This window comes from Bombyx mori, chromosome 1 (genome assembly GCF_030269925.1).
Source record: "Bombyx mori chromosome 1, ASM3026992v2".
Taxonomy (NCBI): Eukaryota; Metazoa; Arthropoda; class Insecta; order Lepidoptera; family Bombycidae; genus Bombyx; species Bombyx mori.
The window spans coordinates 9,925,954-9,951,530 of NC_085107.1; the positions used below are offsets into that span (position 1 = coordinate 9,925,954).

General features: G+C 37.2%; 2 protein-coding genes across 3 annotated transcripts in view; one reads left to right on the top strand and one right to left on the bottom strand.

Annotated features, from left to right (window-relative positions):
- LOC101741166 (WW domain-containing adapter protein with coiled-coil homolog) overlaps nt 1-20,881 on the bottom strand; it is a 31,836-nt gene extending 10,955 nt beyond the window's left edge. Inside the window, exons 1-8 of one of the 2 annotated variants that reach the window (XM_004929821.5) lie at nt 20,660-20,881; nt 20,512-20,545; nt 19,863-20,124; nt 19,149-19,460; nt 6,774-6,935; nt 5,959-6,116; nt 4,279-4,492; nt 3,246-3,391 (exon numbers count right to left, since the gene is read on the bottom strand). In XM_004929821.5, the coding sequence (XP_004929878.1) occupies nt 3,246-3,391; nt 4,279-4,492; nt 5,959-6,116; nt 6,774-6,935; nt 19,149-19,460; nt 19,863-20,124; nt 20,512-20,545; nt 20,660-20,700 (1,329 nt within the window). In that variant the 5' untranslated portion in view covers nt 20,701-20,881. The remainder of the gene's footprint in view (nt 1-3,245; nt 3,392-4,278; nt 4,493-5,958; nt 6,117-6,773; nt 6,936-19,148; nt 19,461-19,862; nt 20,125-20,511; nt 20,546-20,659) is intronic. The other variant, XM_062668994.1, reaches the window with a different exon arrangement.
- Nucleotides 20,882-22,967: 2,086 nt separating this feature from the next.
- Nucleotides 22,968-24,313, top strand: LOC101741311 (prefoldin subunit 1). The gene has a single exon (XM_004929822.4). The coding sequence runs from the start codon at nt 23,103-23,105 to the stop codon at nt 23,517-23,519; it is 417 nt and encodes a 138-aa protein (XP_004929879.1). The 5' UTR covers nt 22,968-23,102; the 3' UTR covers nt 23,520-24,313.
- The last annotated feature ends 1,264 nt before the right edge of the window (nt 24,314-25,577 follow it).

The window sequence follows — 25,577 nt, forward strand, 5'->3', positions numbered from 1 at the left end:
TTAATTTTCAAACACTGATGGCCTCAGGACTATACCAAAGCCAGTCACCAAGCAGGGCCCACAGTCAGCAATCCACTACCACAAATTCAAACAAGTAATTTAAATTTAGAACAAATTAAAACAAATAACAAAAAATATATATAATAGCAAATTGCTGGTATAAGTTTTGAAATGACACTCATACACCGTTGGCCTCTGGACTATAACTAAGCTAGTCTCCAAACAGGGCCCAACCAGCAATCTACTACTACAAGTTCAACAAGTACTCCAGTTATATTCAATTACAAATGTGTTGCAGCTCAATTATACTAAAATATAAGTAGGAAGTGAGCTACAATCATACACAAATTAATAATAAATTATAAACCCAAACTGTAATAACATTCAGATTGTTACACACAACTATGCTTAAATAGATGTGGTAATCTACTGCTATGATGAGCAGAATTAACATAAATCTGTAGTAATAGTATGAAAATAGCTGACCACTGTAGCAGCTGTGTGCTAGGTCATAAACTCAGCCAGCACAGCTGTCCAACTCACGTACAATTAGTCAGCTATGCGCAGTGGAAGCTAATAAATCAGTCTTAATATTACTAACTATTTCTATTCACTAATTTTCTTAACCAGGTGGATAGAAACACACTAAACGACCTGACCTAGGTCAGCAGAATGATAGTTTAAACAGAACCGAGCCCTATGCCTACACTACTTCTGCTGACTAGTAACAAAATTAAGTGAGGTTAGACATAAAAAAAATTACAATTCGTGGTAATTACCGTAGATTTTACAAATCTAACCACGCTCTGCTACCAGAAATTGTTCGATTCGAACCCAGCGACCTCGTGGCAGCCTAGGGCTACGGAAACCAGCACGAGGTGCGCGTCGAACATGTGCCGCGATTCGCGGCGCCGTGTGTACTATTTTAACAAAATATCATGCAATCACTCACCGGAACCGATGCCTTCGTCTTCTCACGCCGTATCACTTAGGGAGAAGGGTATGGGGCAGGAATGGATAAGGATTAGCGATGATACACAACTTTAGCGTAGACCGTCAATATACAGGTACCGTCCCGTTCGAGAAGCAAGACAAAGTGACAGATGTCAAATCGCGACGGCACCGTCAAATCGCGACCCGTGTTGCCGTGGTAAGAATTCAAAAACTAACGGATTGGTTTCGAACATTCACTATTCATGTTAAAAATTATCTTATCATGTTCTGTATCTGATTCAATATCAAATAGTTCTGACCTATATTGGCGGTATTCTTGCAAACCAACAAGATGTGAAGAGTATTTTTTTTATACTAAATAGCAAAAATATAAAAAGGTCGAGATGATAGTGATATATTAAATGGAGCGTTCGAAACGTATTTCTTGTCCTATTGACACGTGTGAAATTAAAAATCATTCAAGTCTACAAAACATATTAACTTTTGAGCATACACGAAAAAGAACTGTATTAAATTTCAACCAAAGTATTGAAGCAGATCCGAAGATGATATAGTTTAGATTACACTACACCGGTCTGAAAATATAGTTTCCTGAAAAACACAAAAGAAAAGTACGAGTCTAATATAATCAAGCTAAAATGTAAGTACCTACCCTATTTTATTGTATAATCTAGAAATGTAATAATGTTTAATATGTGTATGTAATATAAAGGTCAAGGGAATTTAGTATCCTGATTATAAATCATCACCAGAACAAAATGTAAAGCAATAACAATAACAACTTCTATTTTTCATTTGGATAACCTTGTTTACTGTTTACCCTATTTATTCATAGTACAGATTTTACAAATAATAATATAATAAGCACAGCAAAAGTAGGACACACAAGCACGTTAACAAAACAATAAAACACTACATACTAACAGTGATTTGTAATTTGTGATAAATAAGATCTTTACTTTTCCTCATTACTTCTTTATCATTTGGCCTACTTATACTATGATATTTAATAGATTTTTATTTTATGGCAAAGCAAGAAACTGATCCGCCTTAACCGACTTACTCAGATTATTTGTCAAATAATCCTGTGACACACGGAAATGTCGATTTTTTTTCCAACCTATTCGCTGATAGCCAAAGGGGCTATTCTAGCTACGCCTGGGCGGATATGTGAGCTCACAGGCTCGACCTGAGAGAATTTTCTAACATGTCTATGGGCTCGAGTAACCACTTAATACCAGGTGGGCTGTGAGCTCGTCCACCCATCCAAGCAATAAAAAATAATAAAAAATAAACAAAAAATATCTGCCCTAGCAAAAGCAGCATTTCGCAGAATCTATCACCTTATCGGATACGCGACCCACTAAGAAGATCCGGCGATAAACTCAGTGGGCTGTGTCTAAGGGTTAATTTTCTCGTCGGGCCCTTCGTCGCAAGCGACGGGTTCGACGCTTCGCGAATGCATCTACTACCGGATCGGAATCGCGACCCCTTGAGAAGATCCGCCGAGAAACTTAGTGGGCTGTGACTATAGGTTAGTTTACTCCGTAGTAAATTATCAGTGTCATATGTATTGTCTTAGTATCAACAAATAAAAATTGTTAAAGTCATAATAAAATTAATAGAACAATTAACAACTACTCTTTTTTTAATGCCGCTATATTTTGATGGTATATACGTTAAAGTATTATACCGAACCAATACGAATCATTTTAACACGTAATGATAGTAAAATTAAGGCATACACAAAAAAAAACCTTTTCTTTGGTAAGATTCCATTATGTCTTCAATTAATATCAAATTATGTTTTAGAGTAAGTTGAGTGTCTGGCAAACAATTCATTGATTTAATTTAGTATAAACTTTCAATATAAGCACATTTTGAAACTAGGATATATATTTTAAGTTTATAAGTATTCTAGCCGTACTCGCCCGCTTCGCTGGGCATTTAAAATTAACATTATTATTTATTGTCATTATTATTAGGGAGTCCAACACTCATATAAATATTAGCCTATATGGATACTTAATGGTAAGTACATGTATTTTCTACATGGATACCAAGTTTCAAGTCAATCGGAAGCATGGTTCAGTAGTTATAACGGAACATCCGTAAAAACCACTGTAGATTTATATATATATACATATATATCAACATTCGTTAAGCAAAACAATAGATTTTAGCAATTAAATTAATTCGCTAAATGGCGGCATGTTGCTCATAGGATGGGAACTAGAAAATAAATAAAAGCTTTAAACTCTTAAACAAGTAGCACAAGAAAGATGACAAACCTGTTTTTCGAGTATATCGGCTGGCCAACCGGTAACATGCGATGTTAAATCAGACCGGACGTAATTCACAAGTGAAGGCGTCAACATAGGCGGTGCGTGCTGTAGCGTGCCGCCGACAACTGATGAATAGCTTCCCAGACATTCCACTGAAACACAGAAAGTCATCACGTCATCATGTTACCGTAGAGGTGCAGACAAGATTTGTTCTAATTTCGAAATTGTATCGAAGACTAGGATTTTTGGCAGATCGTTTCCAATATCACAAAATCTAATGTTTTTTTGTAGGCAACAGACGTAAAGGTGGATTTCATCGAAACGTACAGTTGAAATCAATCTGATGAATCTGAAATCAATGCACAGATTCATACAAAGTTTAGTTAGTTGTTTGCAAAACCAAAACTAGTATTTTTATTTTAGTTTTAGTACTCATTTTAAATTCATTTTGCGTGAATTAGGTTCGGCAGTTACGTCGTAAATTAGCATTCTGTCATTTATTATATTCGTGATAAATTGAGCAATAAGTTACTAGAACATAAACAGTGTTTGGTTTGATTGAGTAACCTTTTATTTATTTATTTTTTATTGCTTAGATGGGTGAACGGGCTCACAGCCCACCTGGTGTTAAGTGGTTACTGAAACCTATAGACACCTACAACGTAAATGCCACCACCCACCTTGAGATAAAGGTTCTAAGGTCTCAGTATAGTTACAACGGCTGCCCCACCCTTCAAAACAGAAACGCATTACGGCAGAAATAGGCAGGGTGGTGGTACCTACCCGTGCGGACTCACAAGAGGTCCTACCACCAGTAATTACGCAAATTATAATTTTGCGGGTTTATTTTTTATTTTTATTACACGATGTTATTCCTTCACCATGGAAGTCAATCGTGTGAACATTTGTTAAGTACGTATTACATTAGAAAAATTGGTACCCGCAGGCGGGATTCGAACACCGGTACATCGCTACATACGAATGCACCGGACGTCTTATCCTTTAGGCCACGACGACTTACTCTTTACTTTTTACTTACTCTTTCTTGGTAATGCCTGGTCAAGGTGTAAAGGAGGGGCGTGTGGATCTGTGTTCTCAGAGTGCGTGGGCGTCGGCGGACCCGCGTCCCTTTGCGGTGTGTCTGCGCCATCTCTGATAGGAGACGAGGAGCCTCCGTTGTTAGCTTGCGGTACCGTCACAGCGGGGGGTGCGGCCACGATGCGGGGTAATGCCGCCGCAAGCAATGAACCACTCTATAAAGTAATTTAGTTTTATACAAAAACCGATTTTCCACGTATGATCTAAATACTTGTTCTTCTAAAATCATAATAAATTTGCCAAGCTTATAAAAAAGTGTGCTGTATAACTTATTATTACTATTTATACGATTATAATTTTATTATTAATATAAACTGAGATTATTCTCTTGTGTTATGAGTACCGGGAGCTAATCGAGTGAGAATCAAAGCCGAATTCCGTTAGTCAGTTGTAGAAACTAATATAACACTAGACTAACGAAATATAAAAATTATGAGTTGAAAGTTCGATCTTGTTGTAGTTGACATGAATGTATACTTTCTAGTATGTATAATTCTGTTAACCGCACCTGGCGACGGCGAGTATTTCTTGGACAACAGCGGTTCTGACAAGGAAACCACAAATAGACAACAATAATAACAGCTAACGCCATCTAGTATAGGAAAGACGAATGACACAGAAGGGTACACAACGATCGAGATCTTACTTGAGATCGTACCGCACGAAAATTCTGGAAGGTTCCAGACGTTCCAGAACTCGTTATCCATTGCGTATGGAACGAACGAGCGGGACATCATAGACGTATAAAGGTAACAGCGTAAAGCGAGAAAAATATCAAAGCGAAAATTAAGAGTGCAACCCAGTGTATAGTGAGATATATTTTCGTGACGAATTATTTAGGGTTTGATCTGATTTCATAATTTTATCCCGAGCTGCATATGTAACAACAGCACTACATATTTACATATAAGTGGCGTTTTAATATGTGTTCCTATTTTAAGCAATCATCATATTTTATTATTGTTACAGTAAATTCTAGAACGTACTAACAAAATATCACTGATTTAATTTTGTACAGTATTAGTGCGGATATCACAACCTAATTTCTTTTGCTTAAATGAAATTGAAATTTTACATTTACATTAGCACTAAAAATGTTATTATGTTTATATTTAATAATACTCATGAATACGACATTAATCACTTCTTATTTTGTACTTTAGTGCCTTGGTTTTATTACTTATCTATTTACTGTCCGAACATAATGAAAGCAACTAATTGCTTAATGACAAGACACAATAATAATTCGACTCATTACGACACGAAACTATAACTAAAAGTGTGCTCTATCTGACTAAGACGCTGTTATTACATGCCTGTTGTGGACATAATGTTGTTTGAATAATCGATTAATTGGTAAAGTCCGATATATCGATATTATATATGGTTCATTATCATCTCTTTGTATTTCAGAAAGTTCAGGAATTCATGTAATTATGCATTTTATCAAGAAAGAGTAGAGTTTGAAATATTATTCGAATAAACGCGATCAGGTGGACCGTTAATTAAAAAACTCTAGACATGTGTCTATTTTGCACTTTTTTATATTATTGCGCGTAAAGAAGATAACCTAAAATTTCGTCTTTATTGTCATCATCATATTAGAATTTAAAATACTCACAGGTTGATTAGAATTGTCAAGAACGACAACGGGGGGAACTGCATTACTTTCACAGTTACTCCGTCCTCTATCTAGTGTTTCTCTTCCGCCATATGAATTCTCAGATAAAGGTGTACTTCTGTCTGGCGAAATATCCATGTCTTGTAGTGATTGCCCATCTATACAAATATTTAGTTATGAAAAAAAAAATACAAATTTAACGTCATTACAATAAGCTAAATTTAGTTAAGTGACTTTTAATATACAAGCAATTAATCAAAAACCAGAGATCCGCAGACGAACTATGATAAAAAAACTACATAGCTGGAATGATAGCGAGATTGAAGTAGCAGTTGGCAGGACAGATTACTCATAATATAACACATGGTTAAATCACATGTCAACAGAGTCAGAGTTATTAAGCGGCGCCTCATAGAGGGCGCGGTGTGCTTAAACCTCTCAATAAGGTGAAGCAACGGGATTTCGTCGCGTGGATCCAATGTATGCAAATAGCGCAGGAACACTCATTGTACCGAACCTTGGCTATAAGTTCAGCAGTCGAGATTTATAATACTAACGATGATAATGCATTACAACTATAAAATTCTTTAAAGAATATCTCTCTAAACATAATGTTATTCACATTGTCAACCATTATTAATATTAATTTCAAAATATACAGCAGTCATGAATCGAAAGCGTCATAAATAAAATTGATATATTTGTGTTAGATCTGTAAGCGTATTTGTCATTTTATTTATAAAAGTTTGTTGTAAATTGATTTAAAAAAAATGTATCAGCTCTCAACTCCGTATGTGGTTAACATTATCACATACCTTTACAATCGTGTGTAGAAGCTGAATGTTTTGGTCTGCTACGATCATGATGTTCTTCATCTCGGCTGCTGTTCCAATATCTATCTGAAGCATTGTTAATACGTTTACTTGTTTTTTCCGACTCTCTTCTCTCTGACCGTGAACTTGATCGTTTTTCTCGATCTAAATATTATACAACACAAATGTATTTATTTATCTTTTTTTATGATAAGTATTAACTAATTAAATCAGAGAATACATTGTGAAATTGTAGGCTCTTCTTCTAAGACAAAGCTTTCTTCCACTTTTTTAGGATGAACTCACTCACGAAAACGCATCCAATGCAATCAGCTATCTTAAATTCATTTGAATGTATCATATTTATCGACAATGGAACTTTGGTCATTAGAATGATCTACTTCACGTATCGACAAACCGATGCAAATTTAAATGTACACCACAAAAACTAATTAGATTTAACGTTGGATTAATATGTAAACAGTCTTAGTGGAAATTATTGAATTTTTCAGTAATTTCCACGAATGAACTGCTGTTACCCCACCTTTGGTATAGTTAAACCCCTTTAGTTCGTTCGGCCGGTATCGGACCGTCGAAGCGATCCGACTTCTCTTGGGGGACTGGGGTGAATTACGACCGCGGACTGCTCACCTTCCGGCTGGTGCAGTTGCTGGCCGGTTGCTTCGGGAAGTACTTGCACCGGATCGTAGCTGATCCGATGGCAGAGCCCCATACTATGGATGCGACTTGGACACGGCGGAACGTACGCGTGTTCTCGTCACGTCGCGCTCTCGGGCATCGTATGTGCGATGCTCGGACAGCAATAAGTCGGGCGTGCAATACTCGACTTCTGCGTGTATAACATCTTGCAGAAGCAGGTGGCGGGGCATGAGAGAGAGCGCCCGTCTCTCTTTGCTGCAAACCCGTCGCCATCGAGCCGGGGTTTGGGATAGGGATCTCACTCGTATACACTTGCCTTTGTTTTTGGTGCCCTCCGTATGCGGACTTGGGGACCGGCGAGGGAGACTCAAGAAGACAACGTGCAAATTGCTCTACACGCGTATTGCGAAAGTACAACCAGATGACGGATGACAAGCAAGCCGCAATATATTTTAGGGTTCCCTAACCGTAGCATTAAACGGAATGTGTATTATGAGTTCCTTATTTTTCTCGAATGCGTTCTTATAGCGGCGATGGCATGGACATTATTTTATTATTACTGTAAAAAGACGAGCATACGCCCACCTGAGGTTGAATATTCACCGTCGCTGATATACGTCAGTAATTGGATTACATTGATTACATGGATTGGACATTGCCAAGGCCCGTCCTAAAAATCCTACTTCGCTTACAATGTATTTGCCCACAAAAACAAATTAAAAGATAATATTGCAGCTTTTGATGGAAGTCATAACTCTAGTTACATCCTTATTTATTCGTAGTTATTGTGCTGTACCGCTAACTATACATATCAATCCCAAAAAATAAAAAATAATAATATATTGAATAAAATTATAATGCTATATGACTTTCGCTTGTTCAATTTATGATTTATAGACTGACACTGGCTACTTCTTATACCGGGACATGCCACGGAGCAAAACTAGTCGGACATGTTTACTGATTGTTTATTATGTGGTAGTTTCTTCGTTTTCGCTAGTCGTATAAATAATTCAAACTATTTTTACGGTTTAATCTCACTGCTTGCCCGTAACAAAGAAAACTTTTTTTTTATTGCTTAGATGGGTGGACGAGCTCACAGCCCACCTGGTGTTAAGTGGTTACTGGAGCCCATAGACATCCACAACGTAAATGCGCCACCCATCTTGAGATATAAGTTCTAAGGTCTCAAGTATAGTTATAACGGCTGCCCCACCTTTCAAACCGAAACGCATTACTGCTTCACGGCAGAAATAGGCAGGGTGGTGGTACCCACCCGCGTGGACTCACAAGACGTCCTACCACCAGTAATTACGCGAATTATAATTTTGCGGATTTCAGTTTTATTACACGATGTTATTCCTTCACCGTGGAAATCAATCGTGAACATTTGTTGAGTACGTAGCCGAATCTACGCGTGCCTGTACAGGTCCCACAGCAGTGATGCAGGTTCAGCTCTGTTTGAGCATGTGCAAGAGGGGACTAACCGCGTGCTTGAGCAGTACCCATCTGCGGAGGTGGTGGTTCTTGGAGACTTTAACGCTCACCACCAAGAGTGGTTGGGGTCCAGAACCACTGACCTCCCGGGTCGGACTGCCTACGATTTCGCCTTGGCCTACGGCTTCTCCCAGCTGGTGACACAGCCCACCCGTGTCCCAGATATCGAGGAGCACGAGCCTTCTTTGTTGGACCTTCTGCTGACCACAGACCCGGCGGGATACAGTGTGGTGGTCGACGCTCCGCTTGGATCGTCTGATCACTGTCTTATTCGTGCTGCCGTACTACTCTCTCGTCCTGATCGTCGAACGACGACTGGGTATCGAAGAGTTTGGCGGTATATGTCAGCAGATTGGGATGGATTGCGTGAATTTGACGCATCCTACCCATGGGGGCGGTTCTGCTTTTCCTCTGCTGATCCTGACGTCTGTGCGGACCGTCTTAAAGACGTGGTGCTCCAGGGGATGGAATTGTTTATTCCCTCCTCTGAAGTGCCCATTGGGGGTCGCAGCAGACCCTGGTATAACAATGCCAGCAGGGATGCTGCACACCTCAAGCGGTCCGCATACGTGGTATGGGATAATGCCAGGAGACGTCGGGATCCTAACATCTCAGGGGAAAGGCGGAAATATAACGCCGCTTCCAGGTTCTACAAGAAGGTAATTGCCAAGGCGAAGTCGGAGCACGTTGCTAGAGTTGGCGAGCGATTGAAGAGCTATCCCTCCGGGAGCCGTGCTTTTTGGTCGCTCGCCAAAGTTGCAGAAGGAAACTTTTGCAGGTCTAGTCTCCCACCACTGCGCAAGTCCGATGACAATCTCTGGCCCACAGCGCGAAAGAGAAGGCTGACCTTCTGGTCAAACTCTTCGCCTCGAACTCGACTGTGGACGACGAGGGTGCCACACCACCGAACATCCCCCGGTGTGATAGCTCCCTGCCGGATATCTGCTTCACACAGTGTGCAGTCAGGCGGGAGCTCCGACTCCTGGACGTCCATAAGTCGAGTGGGCCAGACGGCATCCCCGCAGTGGTTTTGAAAACGTGCGCCCCTGAGCTGACACCTGCGCTAACGCGTTTGTATCGCCTCTCTTATTGCACTAACAGGGTTCCGTCTTCATGGAAGACCGCCCACGTCCACCCTATCCCCAAGAAGGGTGACCGGTCGGACCCATCGAGCTACAGGCCTATCGCGATAACTTCCTTGCTTTCCAAGGTGATGGAGCGAATAATAAATACACAACTCCTGAAGTATCTTAAAGATCGCCAGCTGATCAGTGACCGACAGTACGGTTTCCGTCACGGTCGCTCAGCTGGCGATCTTCTTGTATACCTTACTCACAGGTGGGCTGAAGCCTTGGAGAGCAAGGGCGAGGCTCTTGCTGTGAGCCTTGATATCGCGAAGGCCTTCGACAGGGTCTGGCATAGGGCACTTCTATCGAAGTTACCATCTTACGGAATCCCCGAGGGTCTCTGCAAGTGGATCGCTAGCTTTTTGGATGGGCGGAGCATCACGTTGGTATCAGAACAGTCATCGCTGTAGACGGTGACTGTTCTGATACCATGACCATTAACGCTGGCGTTCCACAAGGTTCGGTGCTCTCCCCCACGCTTTTCATCCTGTATATCAATGACATGCTGTCTATTGATGGCATGCATTGCTATGCATATGACAGCACGGGGGATGCGCGATATATCGGCCATCAGTCTCTCTCGGAGCGTGGTGCAAGAGAGACGATCAAAACTTGTGTCTGAAGTGGAGAACTCTCTGGGGCGAGTCTCCGAATGGGGTGAATTGAACTTGGTTCAATTCAACCCGATAAAGACACAAGTTTGCGCGTTCACTGCGAAGAAGGACCCCTTTGTCATGGCGTCGCAATTCCAAGGAGTATCCCTGCAACCTTCCGAGAGTATCGGGATACTTGGGGTCGACATTTCGAGCGATGTCCAGTTTCGGAGTCATTTGCGGTCATCCACAGTGCGTTTCCAGAGATCTTTTTTGCCACGTACCATCCGGCTATGGAATGAGCTCCCCTCCACGGTGTTTCCCGAGCGCTATGACATGTCCTTCTTCAAACAAGGCTTGTGGAGAGTATTAAGCAGTAGGCAGCGGCTTGGCTCTGCCCCTGGCATTGCTGAAATCCATGGGCGACGGTAACCACTCACCATCAGGTGGGCCGTATGCCCGTCTGCCTACAAAGGCAATAAAAAAAATATAATAAAAATACGTATTTCATTAGAAAAATTGGTACCCGCCTGAGATTCGAACACCGGTGCATCGTTCAACACGAATGCACCGGACGTCTTATCCGTTAGGCCACGACGACTTCATTAGGCCACGACGACTTCACGAAACTTTACGAAAAGTCTAAAAATAATAATATAACGCGAGATTTAAACGTAAAGGCAGTTTTATTTTTGCAATAGTCAGCCAATACAACAAAGCCCAATCACAGTAGTCGTGACCTACAGAATACGACACCCAGTTTACTCGTACTAAGCGATGCGATTCCGCCGGTGTTAGCATTCCGCAAGCATGTACAATTTTTCTAAGAACATATTATACGTAATTAGCTCGTGTTCGCCAACGACTTCCACAGTAAAGGAATAACATCGTATAATAAAAATCAGACCGAAAAATTTGAAATTTTAAAATTTCTTATACTTTTGAAAACTTGCTAATTAATAGTGGGGCATATAGTAAGCCCGCAGGGGTAGGCAAAACCATTCTACTTATTTCTGCCAAAAAGGAATGTGCGCTGCGGCATGAAGGTAGGCATAATCTTTATAAAATACAATTAAAACAATAAAAATAATAGTTTGTCTTCACCCACCCACTTCATAATACCTGTGGGCTCTGGTGACCACTTAACACCAGGTGGGCCGGTGAGCTCGTCCAAAATCTAGGCAATAAAAAAAAATAAAAAAAGTTTAAGCGTTTGTTCCGCTCCAAAACCATTCATTCGATTATTATGAAACTTGATACAGTTATTGGCATTCCAGTTTTCTTTTATAGTGCGTTAAACATGCGGATGGGTGGTGCGCGAGATGTTTCATGAAATCGACGATTGTCATACAAATAGCGATATTCACAGCGGAGCGCGGCCGGATTTCACTGCTAATTGTAAAAATTCCGACAATAGTATAAACTGTGAAGCCATTATTCCTAGAATCCAAGTGACACCGCCTGGGCGAGTTCCAGTCGGTCACCATATTATCTTTAGTTAAAATGCAATTGATGCGAACATGAGGTTGCACCTGCAATTAAAAACTTTATTCATAAGAAATGTAAAATATTGCATGCTCGTATTATGTGTACTTAGTTTTGTAAAATAACCATCAGGATCCTATTTAGCTATCGAATTTCATTAAAAAAAACAAAGTATTTCCTCGGGGCCCAGGTCATGTTCGTTCGATTTTATAGCAAAGTAAAATCCAAGTTATTAATTTAACTATCAGCTCCTATTTCACACAAAAAAATATTTGTGGAAGAAACAAATTTGTAATTGCTAGATGACCTAACGCGGTGGAGCCGTTGAGCTTCAACCGGCTCAGCTAGCGTAAACTCCTACTAAGTTTCTCCGAATGTCCCTTACAGAGGTATTACAGGGCTTTTACTGGTGGTAGAACCTCTTGTGAGTCCGCGCGGGTGGGTACCACCGCCCTGCCTATTTCTGCCGTGAAGCAGTAATGCACTTCGGTTTGAAGAGTGGGGTAGCCGTTGTAACTATACTGAGACCTTAGAACTTATATCTCAAGGTGGGTGGCGCATTTACGTTGTGGATGTCTATGGGCTCCAGGAACCACTTAACACCAGGTGGGCTGTGAGCTCGTCCACCCATCTAAGCAACAAAAAAAAAGGTATAGTCTGATTTCTTTTTCATCCTTGTTATGAAGAAAGAAATTATATGACGCGGACCCAACCTGCAGTAGTGCGACAGTAGTCACACTCTCCGCATTCCCTGAAATAAGATAGATCCTTCGGGAGAGTGCGATTATCGGCAGCATCTATTCGCCGACATGGGACATTGGATATTGTAGTACTGTGCCTGTTGTTATTGAAATGATCGGTATTGCTTCGACATCTTCCTGTCACTGATTGCCATGTCTGTGGCCGCTTTAAGTTTGCTATACAGGAACGGCTTTGTGATATTTTAGGATACCGAATCACCGACATGGCGTCGTGGAACCGGTTCTGTGGCACAAGCAGGTGGACCTCGGTGGACCGCGGGTCAATCCATAATTTCCACTTAGTGGATAACCATAGCCGCTGCCTGGCAGAGGTTAAGAGGATGTGGGCCTCTTAAAAAACGCCCCTATTATATGATCTAACATCCGGTTATAGGATAAAAGGGCTGGAGGGAATATCCGAAAGCATTCCAGTCTGCCCTGCTTAAAACAATAGAAACAAAAATGAGAACGGCTAGTTGCAATAAGGTATTAATATATTTTTACAACTACCCCAGGAAAGAAACCTCCTGCTAGTAAATGTTGGTGTGTATAATTTGTATTGACTTTGTATCCTTTCCTAGTTTCTTTGTGTTTCTGATATCAAATACAGTGTAAATAAACATTTACACTACGAGTATTCATAATACCTTATCATTTCAGAAATACTTAACCTTCTATAATGGCATTGTCTGAAAAACATAGATAAACACAATATTATGATCCTACATATTCAAAGTGCTCAAGTGCAATTTTTGTATCACCTCTTGATACAAAAATTGGTTTGCCACTTAGCCAATCAACATAAATGCAGCACATCCGACAAGAAAGGAAGGGTGACATTATAATAGGGGTTAAAGTACGAAACTGCTGTTTTATTGTAATAGGTACTTCAAATAATAATAATAAAATGACATAGAACCTTTATGGTTTGAGATTTTTGAGTGAAACTTTTTACAAATGATACCTATGAGGTTCTTCTTATAAAAAATGTGCAACATTCGATTATTACAGACTTCCAGTTGTTGTTTTTTTATTCAGCTTAGACAAGAAAGATGGATGTTTCGAAAATTCGAATGATATTTGAATACGAGTTCCGACGCGAAACTAACGCTGCAGAAACAGTTCGCAATATCAATGTTGCGTTTGGAGAGGGAATTGCTAATGAACGCACCATGCGATTTTGGTTTAAACGCTTTCGTGATGAAAATTTTGATTTAAAGAACGAACCACGTGGAAGACCGCCCACACATGTGAATAACAATGAATTGAAAGAGATAATGGAAGCCGATCCGAGCCAAACTACCCAGGAATTAGCGGCATGGTTTAACGTTCCTTACTAGGAGTGGGTAATATCGGTTTTGCCGCGTATCGAATCGTATGTATATATCGAGGATCAATATCGGATATTGAATCTATATATTTTCTGAATCTATATATTGATGGATGCTAGTAGATTTTCTCGATTCATGATATTTGAGATTTGAAACGATACGCTGATATAATATCGTAGTAGATATAGATTTAAGTCAACGTTATACGGTTGGTTTTCTGATATCAATTTATAATATGATCTTAAAGTAATAAAAAGAACATGAAAATAAAAATATCAAAAAAACTTTCCTTCATGCTTTTACCAGGTTTAGGACTGGCTACATTATTTTCAGTTTTTAGTATTTTGTGTCTTAATTTAAAATTACAAAATATACCAAAAGAGTGTAGATTTCAAAAGTTTAATACAAACACAAGAAATAAACTCAATTATTTGGATTCAACTAAAAATAGAAAAATGTGTACTTTAAAAATCAAACACAAAAAACCTTTAAGTATTTATAAACACTTGTCCAAAAATTCTAGTTCAAGGTCAAAGCGCGTGAAATTAAATTCAACGATGCAAATAGGCTATACTGCATTCAAGTTAGGGTCGAAAGTTGAAACTTCTTTCCTTAATTGTATCCTGCTGATATGCTAAGAATAATCTACAGACATATGGACTTAAATATAAGGTTTACAATTGTATGGATAATGCCTGTTTCTGTTTCATTCATCACATGATATCCCTATCGTGCGCTCACTCACTCTGGCCGATTCGATACGAACCAAACGAATATTGCTGATATTAACGAATCGGTACGATATGCCGATGCGCATCACATCGAGCAATATCGTGTATCGGCTGATATCGAAATATAGATTTCGATTCACGAATCGGTACGATATGGCGATGCGCATCACATCGAGCAATATCGTGTATCGGCTGATATCGATATATAGATTTCGTGCGGGGCGATATCGGATTCAACGATATTGCTGCGATATATAGATATTGAATCTATATACGATTTATATCACCCACTCCTATTCCTTACCAACAATATTGACTCATTTTCGTCAAATCAATAAAATAAAATAAATATGACAAAGAAACGCGTGTTTGAAACTTGTGTTGCCTTGTTGATACAGAAATGAAGGAATATTGGATCGAATTGATGAAAAGTGGATTCTTTACGATAACCGTAAGCGAAAAATGAAATGGCTGACCCCAGGTCAAACGCCGCAACAGTGTCCTAAAGCAAAGCTTACCAATAAAAAAGTAATGGTAACTGTTTAGTGGTCTCAGCATGGTGTTATTCACTATAGCTTTCTCCGTTCTGGTCAAGCAATAACGGCAGATGTCTACTGTGCCGAACTCCGAACAATGATAGCAAAACTTGCAGTGAAACAGCCCCGACTCGTGAATCTATCTTCACCATTATTGCTCCATGATAACGCGAGACCTCATTCAGCACGAGAAACCGTTTTAACTCTACTGGAATTGCAATTAAAAATCATTCGTCACCCTCCGTATTCACGAGACCTTGCTCCAAAGGTCTACTATTTTTTTCGTGATTTCGACAATTTTCTGTGTGATAAAAAGTTTTCTTCCTAGGAGGCAATACAAAATGCTTTCACACAGTTTGTAGAATCTAGATCACCAGAGTTCTATCGCAAAGGCATAAATGACCTTCCTTATTAGATGGCAGCAATGTATAGATAATAATGGTTAATTTTGATTAAATAAATATGTTAAATAAATAAAAAACAATTTCAATTTCAGTACAAATGGTCTATTTCATACTTTAACCCCTACTAGAATCAAGCGAGTTACGAGAGTTTTTACTTGTCTAGTTTCTTTAGGCCATTAAGCAGGCCGAATGCAGGCAACATTGGAGGAAGCTGGTGCAAAAACTGGACCAAGGTGGTCACGACCCTCAGTAATGAGGAAACGACAAAGAAGAAAAAGAAGAAGTTTCTTTAAAAAAAAAAAACTAGACAATTTTTTAGACAGATTGTTCATTAGAGAAAGATGACTATAAAAACCTTTTCATTGAAATGATGAAAATTAATGAAAACTAAGAATTTCGAAATATGTCACTGACAACTGGTACATTGTGACTTAACATCTTTGCTATTGCTATTGCATTACTTTTGAAATGATGACTCAATCAATATTAATTATATGAAGTGTGTGACACTTCGTTTTTCTTTAGGTGACAACTCTAGACTATATAATTTCTTAGATCAATAATTTAAAAATTATTTCATAGCTAGTTTATTTTATGAAGTACTTTTTTCTTTTTTACACAATAAATTTTGCAACAGGCTCATATAGATTCTATAATGTATAAAATTTAAAGGCTCCAAAACTTTTACTAAAAAAATATTATTTTTGAAATATCTAATGAAAAACATCTTTTTCTTACTGGGATCTTTATGTTCTTTTTTTTTATTACTTAGATGGATGGACGAGCTCACAGCCCACCTGATGTTAAGTGGTTACTCGAGCCCATAGACATCTACAACGTAAATGCGCCACCCACCTTGAAATATAAGTTCTAAGGTCTCAGTATAGTTACAACGGTTGCCCCACCCTTCAAACCGAAACGCATTACTGCTTCACGGTAGAAATAGGCAGGGTGGTGGTACCTACCCGTGCGGACTCACAAGAGGTCCTACCACCAGTAATTACGCAAATTATAATTATGCAGGTTTGATTTTTATTACACGATGTTATTCCTTCACCGTGGAAGTCAATCGTGAACATTTGTTGAGTACGTATTTCATTAGAAAAATTTGTACCCATCTGAGATTCGAACTCCGGTGCATCATTCAACACGAATCCACTGGACGTCTTATCTTTTAGACCACAACGACTTCTAAAAGACGACTTCTTATGTTTTTATTGTTACAATAAGTTTTTAGATTTTTTCATTTCTATTAAAGAATCATTCTTGCATGGTCTTTCACCTGCTAAAATAATATTTTAGTTAACAGTACAGAGTTGTAGAAGAAATTTGGTCATACATAAATACAAAAATTGCAAATAAAGTAAAGATGGAATAATTTTTAGAAGGCAGTCTTGCATTTTCTGATTGGCCTAATGGGGATTACAGACACACAAAATGTCAATGCATACATATGTATTTGACACAATCCTTTGCAGATGCTATTTTTTGTGTATTGTGTATTGGTTCATATTCCAAGAGCAATGTTTTTTTCAGGTTTGAGCCCCGTGAGCTCACCTACTAGTTGAGGTTACGCTGAAAAATAGCTTATCAAGGCTCTCAGCTTAAGTAGAAAAAAAAACAAAAGGCAATGTTTTTCGGTTTTATAAGATTTTTTAAGATGGATGTTTATTAGTACAGTATATTTTTTTTTGTTTTGTTACCCATATCATTTGGATCCTATTTAATTATTTATAAATATCCATATTATAATATTAAGCTTTATTGTTAGATATTTCAAATGTACCTAAGAGTTTAAATTTTGTGGAAAATACATGGAAAGTGTTGAATTGTTTTTCTTCATATACAAATTTAAAGGGTGCAGTAAGGTCTTCTGATATTAGGTATTACCTAGTTAGCGAATACTTAGTTCGGAAGCATATATGGTAAAAAATATTTCCACTTTTATGTCTTTGGTTGCCATTATGATTGATTATTGAATGTCCAGAATATTCAGAGTGTTTATAAGAACCTAATGACGGCTATGGATTGTTTTTATGTAAAATTATAATGATTTTCCTAGTTTCTTAATATTGAGAACATTCAGAATATTCAGCATGTTTATATGAACCTAATGATGGATTTGGTACATTTTTATGTAAAATTACAATAATTTTCTCAAATCTATTATGTCCTTGTTAACAAGACCCCTACACTACACCTTTAGAGCATTCAGAAAGCTTTCAAGAAATATTTGTAGAGTAAAGTGGTTTCAGACTAAAACATTTTAGTGGTGAACATAGTAATTAGGAAATAGTGCTCTTTCTTTATAGTTATTTTCATTTTAGCAACTGATTATAATAAATTTTTTTACATGTTACAAGTAGTGTCATATCACCTAAGTTGAAATAAGAGATTTTAAGAAAGAATAATAATAATATTTTTTGTTTTTTAGGGACTGATAATGACATCTGAGCCAAATTGGCTGTCAATTACAATTTTACCTCACTTAAGATGGTTGTGTAAGAGTGCTAGAATATAAGAGAGCTTTAGCTATTATATATACTATGGTAAAAATTATAAGATTTTAGTAATATACTTAGAAATGGATCATTTAAACTTCGAAGGTTTACTTTTGGTAGAAGTAACAGTCACATTATAGCAAGTATATAACATAATGCGCAAAATGAAAATTGGGACACCCTTATTTTAGGTAATGAAAATGACAGATGTTTTAATGCACTGCAATGTATCTTCTTCAGTGTGACTCTTATATTAACTTTTTAGTATTGTCATACAGCTATTTCTATTTTTAATGATTGTAAATTGGTATCTTTTATAAAAAGGAATCAATCTTTGGAACATGGTAAATGATAAACAATTTCTAAATACTAGTGAACAATCTCCTTTTTGTTGATTAATAAAATATTGAATCAATATTCTATCTGAAGATATCAATCGACTTTTATAATTATTAAAAAAAAACTATAATATTCAAACTAATTGTAATCTACTTTGGTGGCATGAAAATCTTTCAATTTCACAATACAATTAATCATTTGATTTTGGCTCTCTAATTTATCCAAAAAATTGACTAATCTCAAATAAAAGTTTAGTATACTGAAATGTACACATTTTTGTGGTTAAGTTCATGTATTCTTTAATTTTTAAGTAAAATTGTTTCAGTCATATTAAGTATGAAAATAGTGCCTTTGCTGATAATTTTTTTTTTATATTGGTAAAATATAAACTATCAACTATTGATAATATTAAAATTAAATATGATTCAACTTACTGTTTCTGGAGGAATAATTAGAATCTTTGGATGATGTCCTTCTGGGCTCCCACTCTCTAGGTTTCTCCCACTGTGACACTTCACTGATACAGTTATAATAATACTTCTTGCCTGATGAACTAATGTGTTCTGACCATTCACTTCCAGAAGGTACACTAGAGGAAGGTACACTTCTTTTATCATATTTATTACTCTTATTAACACTAATGTTCATGCCGCTAGTTCGAATTTTTTTCTCTGATTCATTTCGCTCATGATTACTTCTTTCTCTCTCACAATCTTTAATGCGCTCTTTTGGTGAACGAACGCTATCTGAAAATCGTTTCAAATTGACAAAGTTACCTCAGTGTTATCTAATTGATGAATATTCGCTTTTGCCATATTTCTATACAAAAAGCAATCGCAATGGCATAAGAATTCACGCAGTTATGACGAATACTCAGCAAAGGCCTAGTTTAAAGTGATCTTTATGCAAAATTATATTTAAATCAATTAATAAGCACTAGTCTTTTTAATTTATTTACTGGCTTTTGTACTTACTATTTCACTCAAAATAATTAAATTAACTAATCTAGAAATACAGGCATAATAAGTAACAAACATTCATCTCCCAATGTTACTATTTCAGAACAAATATATTGCATTTCATATATCAAACTGTTCATAAAATCAGGTCTTTATAATTTGGTTAAAAACAAACAATGAATGACATACCTGTGTACTTACTCCTAGAGGATTTGTAGTCTCTATCTCTCTCCTTTTCGGGGATTTTCTGAATATAGGAATTTCTAGATGTGACATATCCTCTATCATCTGCCATATGACTGTAGTGGTGATGACTATGACTGGACTGGCTTGAATGTGTGTTATGGCCATGTGAGGACACATTGCCATTAGGTGATCGAAGTGGTGTGTACCGATTGTCAGAAGATACATATTCATTTGCGACTCTTCGTTCACTTTTAGAGTTGTATTTCTGTTGTAATACATAAAATCATATATTCAATATTCACTAAAGCTATGATCAAATACGATATATCTAGAAGTATTATAGTACATTATGATGAAAAATAAATTCAGGATGTCACTTCAACATTTAGAACTTAAAATATAATAAACATCCCCGAAAGTCAACATAACCATGTAATTGGATTAGTACTCCAATTTAAGTATATTTGTTGTTTTTAATGGATACCTACGCCTAATTTTGTGGGATACGGTTGCTTTTATTAACCATCTAAGACAGGATAATTATCGAGAACAGTTATTACGTAGAGAAGTACATAACTCGCCAAACTCCGGTTTGATTTCAATTTTACAATGAACAGGCTTACTTCCAGCATTGTTTTGTGTGCAAGCTTACCTGATACGGATGGGCCTGATGCTTCTCAAAGTACCTGGAAACAAAATTAATCATCAAAATTTAACCAAATTACAGCAAAACTTAATCGGCGACCGCCATGTACATATTCTGGGAATGTTAAGCCCAAGCAGTTATAGCTATACCGTACCCATCGCTTATCCGCTGTGGTTTCCTTGCATGCATTACCATCAATGCAAATGTACGATTTATTACGGCCTCAGTAAAATGCAAAATAATTCCACTGTCATAGAAACAGTCCTTTCAGAAGGCCGTATTATATCTTGATGGACGCCATGTCACATTCAACATTCAAGACACTCCAGAAAGAGTAAAATGAAATGCGAAAGAGACGCCAAATCTGATTTTAAGTAGTGGCAAACATTTTAGGTTATTTTGTCTATGATCTTTTCGCTCAATCTGAGTTCACAAGAAACTACTGATGAATATCCTCATCACCACAGGAGTTTCATGCGGCTCAGATATTATGATTCACAATTACAATATTATTATTACAATTAGCAACAAATATTTAAATTATTAGTTGGACATTACTCTCTCATAAAATCTAATTTTATCTAAAGTGCTTGAATGATGAGCCCTTTTTGTGTTTATCCTCCCCTAAAAATTTAAGTAATATAATTTTATACCGGTCACTCACATTCGCACGAGTACGCAAACCCGCAAGTGTAGGACGACATTTGCAAATTATTATGCAAAGTTTTCGCTGCATTCGTGGTTTTCAAAGCTGTGTCGATTTTTAAAACAGAGATCAAAGCGCGCGAACCGCGATCCTTCGCGTAGTCTCCCACACATTCGTGTGACCAGTAGACTTGCGCAAAACATCACTTCCCAATGTAATGTGATATGACATCACTTTTACAGATAGGTGATATTACTCGAAAACATTACACATCACTCATAACATTACTCGGTGCGTTCAAAGTGATATGTATAAACACATCACTTAGGTAATGATTCGGGTGTATAGATACAATGTATTCGTCGTCACAGTATCTATTGAACGCACCGAGTAATGTTAAGAGTGATGTGTAATGTTTTCATCAATCATTACCTAAGTGATGTGTATAAACACATCACTTAGGTAATGATTCGGGTGTGTCATTACAGTAGTGTATTACAATACAAAGTATGAACTTTGTATTGTAATACACTGTTATATTACTTGACAGATTGACTTACTTAATAATATAATAATTTTATTTTTTACTTAATATAATTTATTGTGGGATGAACGGATTTCATATGGCGACTTAGACTGCAAATTGAGCTCGACAATAATGTTAATATACGAGAGCAGTAGATGCATTGTTTCGGCGCGATATCCTCAAAGTGCATCCAAGGAGGACTGTACTTTCATTTAGACGCCGTTATTTCTTTCACTTATTAAACACGCATTAAAACAAATAATAAAACTATCTTCAAACAAGTGCTTAAGTAATTCAAATCAAACACAAAAATTAATATGAAATATTACTAAACAATTACGAGCGACTAGCGATTTTACAAAAGTTGCGAATAAAAAATTAAGTAAGTACTTGCGGGGAGCTACCGGCTGGCCGCATGAAAAATATAAACACAAATACCTATATTAAAATTCAGACGTACCATAGGTATAAAAATGTACCTAGCGGCCAGGACATACGGTTCAAAATCACTAGGAATAATTCCGTGTCGCTTGCTCATTTATTTTGCGTCGATCGGTCTGTCTCGCTCGCTCGGTTCCGTTCGTGTATTAAGCAACATTACACGACAAAGAAAGAAACATGTTGGGTGATAGTGTGATGTTTGTTTCCTTCGCGTAATGTGTGATGTTGCATTACATCGTAGAGTAATATTACCCGAGTAATATCACTCGCATTACTTACACATGTCTAGTGACCAGTTGCGCCCAGGATTGCGCAAGCAACGGACGTTTCGCTATTTTCATAGATCGTGACGTCTACGGTGTAGCGTATCTTCATCAAAAGAAATCCCATAAAAACAGCATGACTGTTAATGATGTCTGGGAAAGAATTCAAAACTCTTTTTCTCTGCAATTTTCTATTGACGAATTAAAAAGGAGGAAAAATTCGTGAGACATTCGTAAACAAGTGTAGGAGGAAGCGCAAACGGGTTCGCAAAATGGATTCCGAACCCATTTGCACAGCCACTAAGTTTGCGAATGAATGTTTGACGGCCCTTCACATGCGCGCAAACATTCGTCCAATGTACGAATATTTGCGCGCATGTGAGTGGCCGGCATTAGTTATAATTACAGACACTTAAATTGCTTTAAAACTGAAGTACCTATTCTAAAGTGAAGTTATAAAAAAAGCGTATGATGACTTCATCAGATACATGGTTTTTGTCCCCTTTGCTTTTCAAAGTAGACGAGTGGATGAAAAGAGTCTTTGGTCATTATCATAGATAATAAACATATTATTTTCACCCACTCTATACTCGAATATAATAAGTGTATAATCTATGGGTAGGTAGGTACCGTGCCTACGAAAAGCAACGAGGCTATTTGTATTTAAAATTGTCATAGGTGCCCAAGACGGTGATTTTATTTTCTGACAACTATCATCAAAATGGCTAAAACGGTGGATCTAGAATTAAAACAAGCGTTTGTCGATTTACAAGTGCTAATGATTGAAACTAAAAAGACTATTGAAAATATAGATCACCAGCTTGCCGTATTGGGACGCATGCAAATGCATACAAATCTTACTCAGCGTGAAATCGACGTGCTACCACCTGGAACGAAAACCTATGAATCTATGGCAAGAATGTTTGTTCAATCAGACTTAGAGCATATTAAACAGAATTTGAGACAAAAAACCAATACATTGATAAGCCGCATTGACGATTTAAATAATCGAAAGGTATGTTTAAACCACACTTTAAATGAAAGTGAGTCCAACATCAGAGATTTGATTCAGCAAAAAAGGATGAAAAATGAAAATCAGCCAGCAGCAGAATCAAACCCAATACCTTCAAAAAAATAGATGATTGGAATTATAATTATCCACATGAAATCAATTGTTAATGAAGCAACTTTGTCTATTAATTTTTTTTAGCTAATAATACAATTATAATATAAAATAATTATCTGTACATAGAAAAAACTGTCTACAATTGTAAGCAACAATGATTTGCATCACATGAGATTGCTCAACAAACAAGTCGGTGTATTATTAAAATAATGTACTGTATTATTAAACAATATAATAAAAGGATTGAATATCATAAAATACGAGGGGTAAAGAATTTGTTCCCACAAATATTTTATTTGTTATATTATGATGACATTGTACAGTTTACAGTTCGAAACAAGGAATATTAAATTATAGAGCAGTGCACTGCTGTAATATAACAATAAAAATAAGCTGAATGCAAAATTCCACTCTATTATCGTACCAAAATAAATATTAGTCTCATAACGTAGGTATCCTGTTATCATCTTCTAAGTTGTAGTAGATCAAGTGTTTATCATTATTTCTGTTATAGAATTGGTATATTTGATATTACTATTTCAATTTATGGAATAGTTTCCTTATGTCTTGTATAAATTTCCATTGGACAACTTGCTGGTTCATTAACAATACATTAAATATCTTGAATATATAATAACAATGTTTTATAACTTAATGTTTTTCAAATTTAACAAATATAATATTTTTAAAATTAGTAACATATTTCTTGCATTATTAGTAATATATTATTGCTTTATAAGTTGCTGTTCATTAAAATAGCAGAGAATAAAAAATCTAAATGTATCACAATAAATTATATTAAATCCTTTTTTTTTTCATTTTATGAAATTTACATTGCATTTGAAGTTGTCATGGCCTAAAGGATAAGACGTCCGGTGCATTCATATCTAGCAATGCACCGGTGTTTGAATCCCGCAGGGGGTACCAGTTTTTCTAATGAAATACATACTTAACAAATGTTCACGATTGACTTCCACGGTGAAGGAATAACATCGTGTCATAAAAATCAAACCCGCAAAATTAAAATTTGTATAATTAGTGGTGTTGGACCTCTTGTGAGTCCGCACGGGTGGGTACCACCACCCTGCTATTTCTGCTGTGAAGCATTAATGCGTTTCAGTTTGAAGGGTGGGGCAGCCGTTGTAACTATGCTTGAGACCTTGAACTTACATCTCAAAGTGGGTGGTGCATTTGCATCGTAGATGTCTATGCCTCTATAGGCTTTAGTAACCACTTAACACCAGGTGGGCTGTGAGATCGTCCACCAATCTAATAAAAAAAAGCTGTTATTTCTTATGATAGGATTGAACATCAACTCACAGATAAATGATAAAATTATTTTCAAATAATCGTTTGAATTTCAAGTTTTCATCAATATTGTTAGTGGTTTCGAAGTTAATGAATCATATCTTCCAATGTTTTATGAAAAACTTCTGAACCTACACTGATTAGAATTTGGCTAGGTCATGTTTATGAAATACTTTGCTAATTACATATCTATACTAATTTTATTTAAATTTCGGTTTTTTGAAATTCAAAAATTGTTTTGATCGCGAAGAAAACGACGTTCTGTTCCCCTAAGTGCAGTGGGCAGCCAAAATCCTGTCACCGTCGACTGCGTCGTCAACTCGTACCCCAGAATATACTACTGGGTCATAAGAAGATTAGGTTTTAGCGCACATCTAAGATAACTGAGCGATCGTCAAACAAATTATTTTTATTATGTTTGCATAGTGGCTGAAACATTTTTTATTGCTCAGATAGGTGGACAAGCTCACGGCCCACCTGGCGTTAACATTGAGACATTTACGTAACTGCTGCCCAGTGACACGAATTTTTTGTTGACGTTTCATTTCCATAAGTTTCATATTTCAGTACTGCTGCCACACACCTTGAGACAAGAGTTCTAAGGTCTCAGTTGTTACAGTACAACGGCTGTCCCTGCCTTCAAACCAAAACGCATTACCGCTTCACGGCAGAAATAGGCAGGATGGTGCTACCTACTCGTGCGGACTCACAAGACTTCCCTCCCACCACCAGTAATCAGTATTACAGTTAGGTATTTACAAT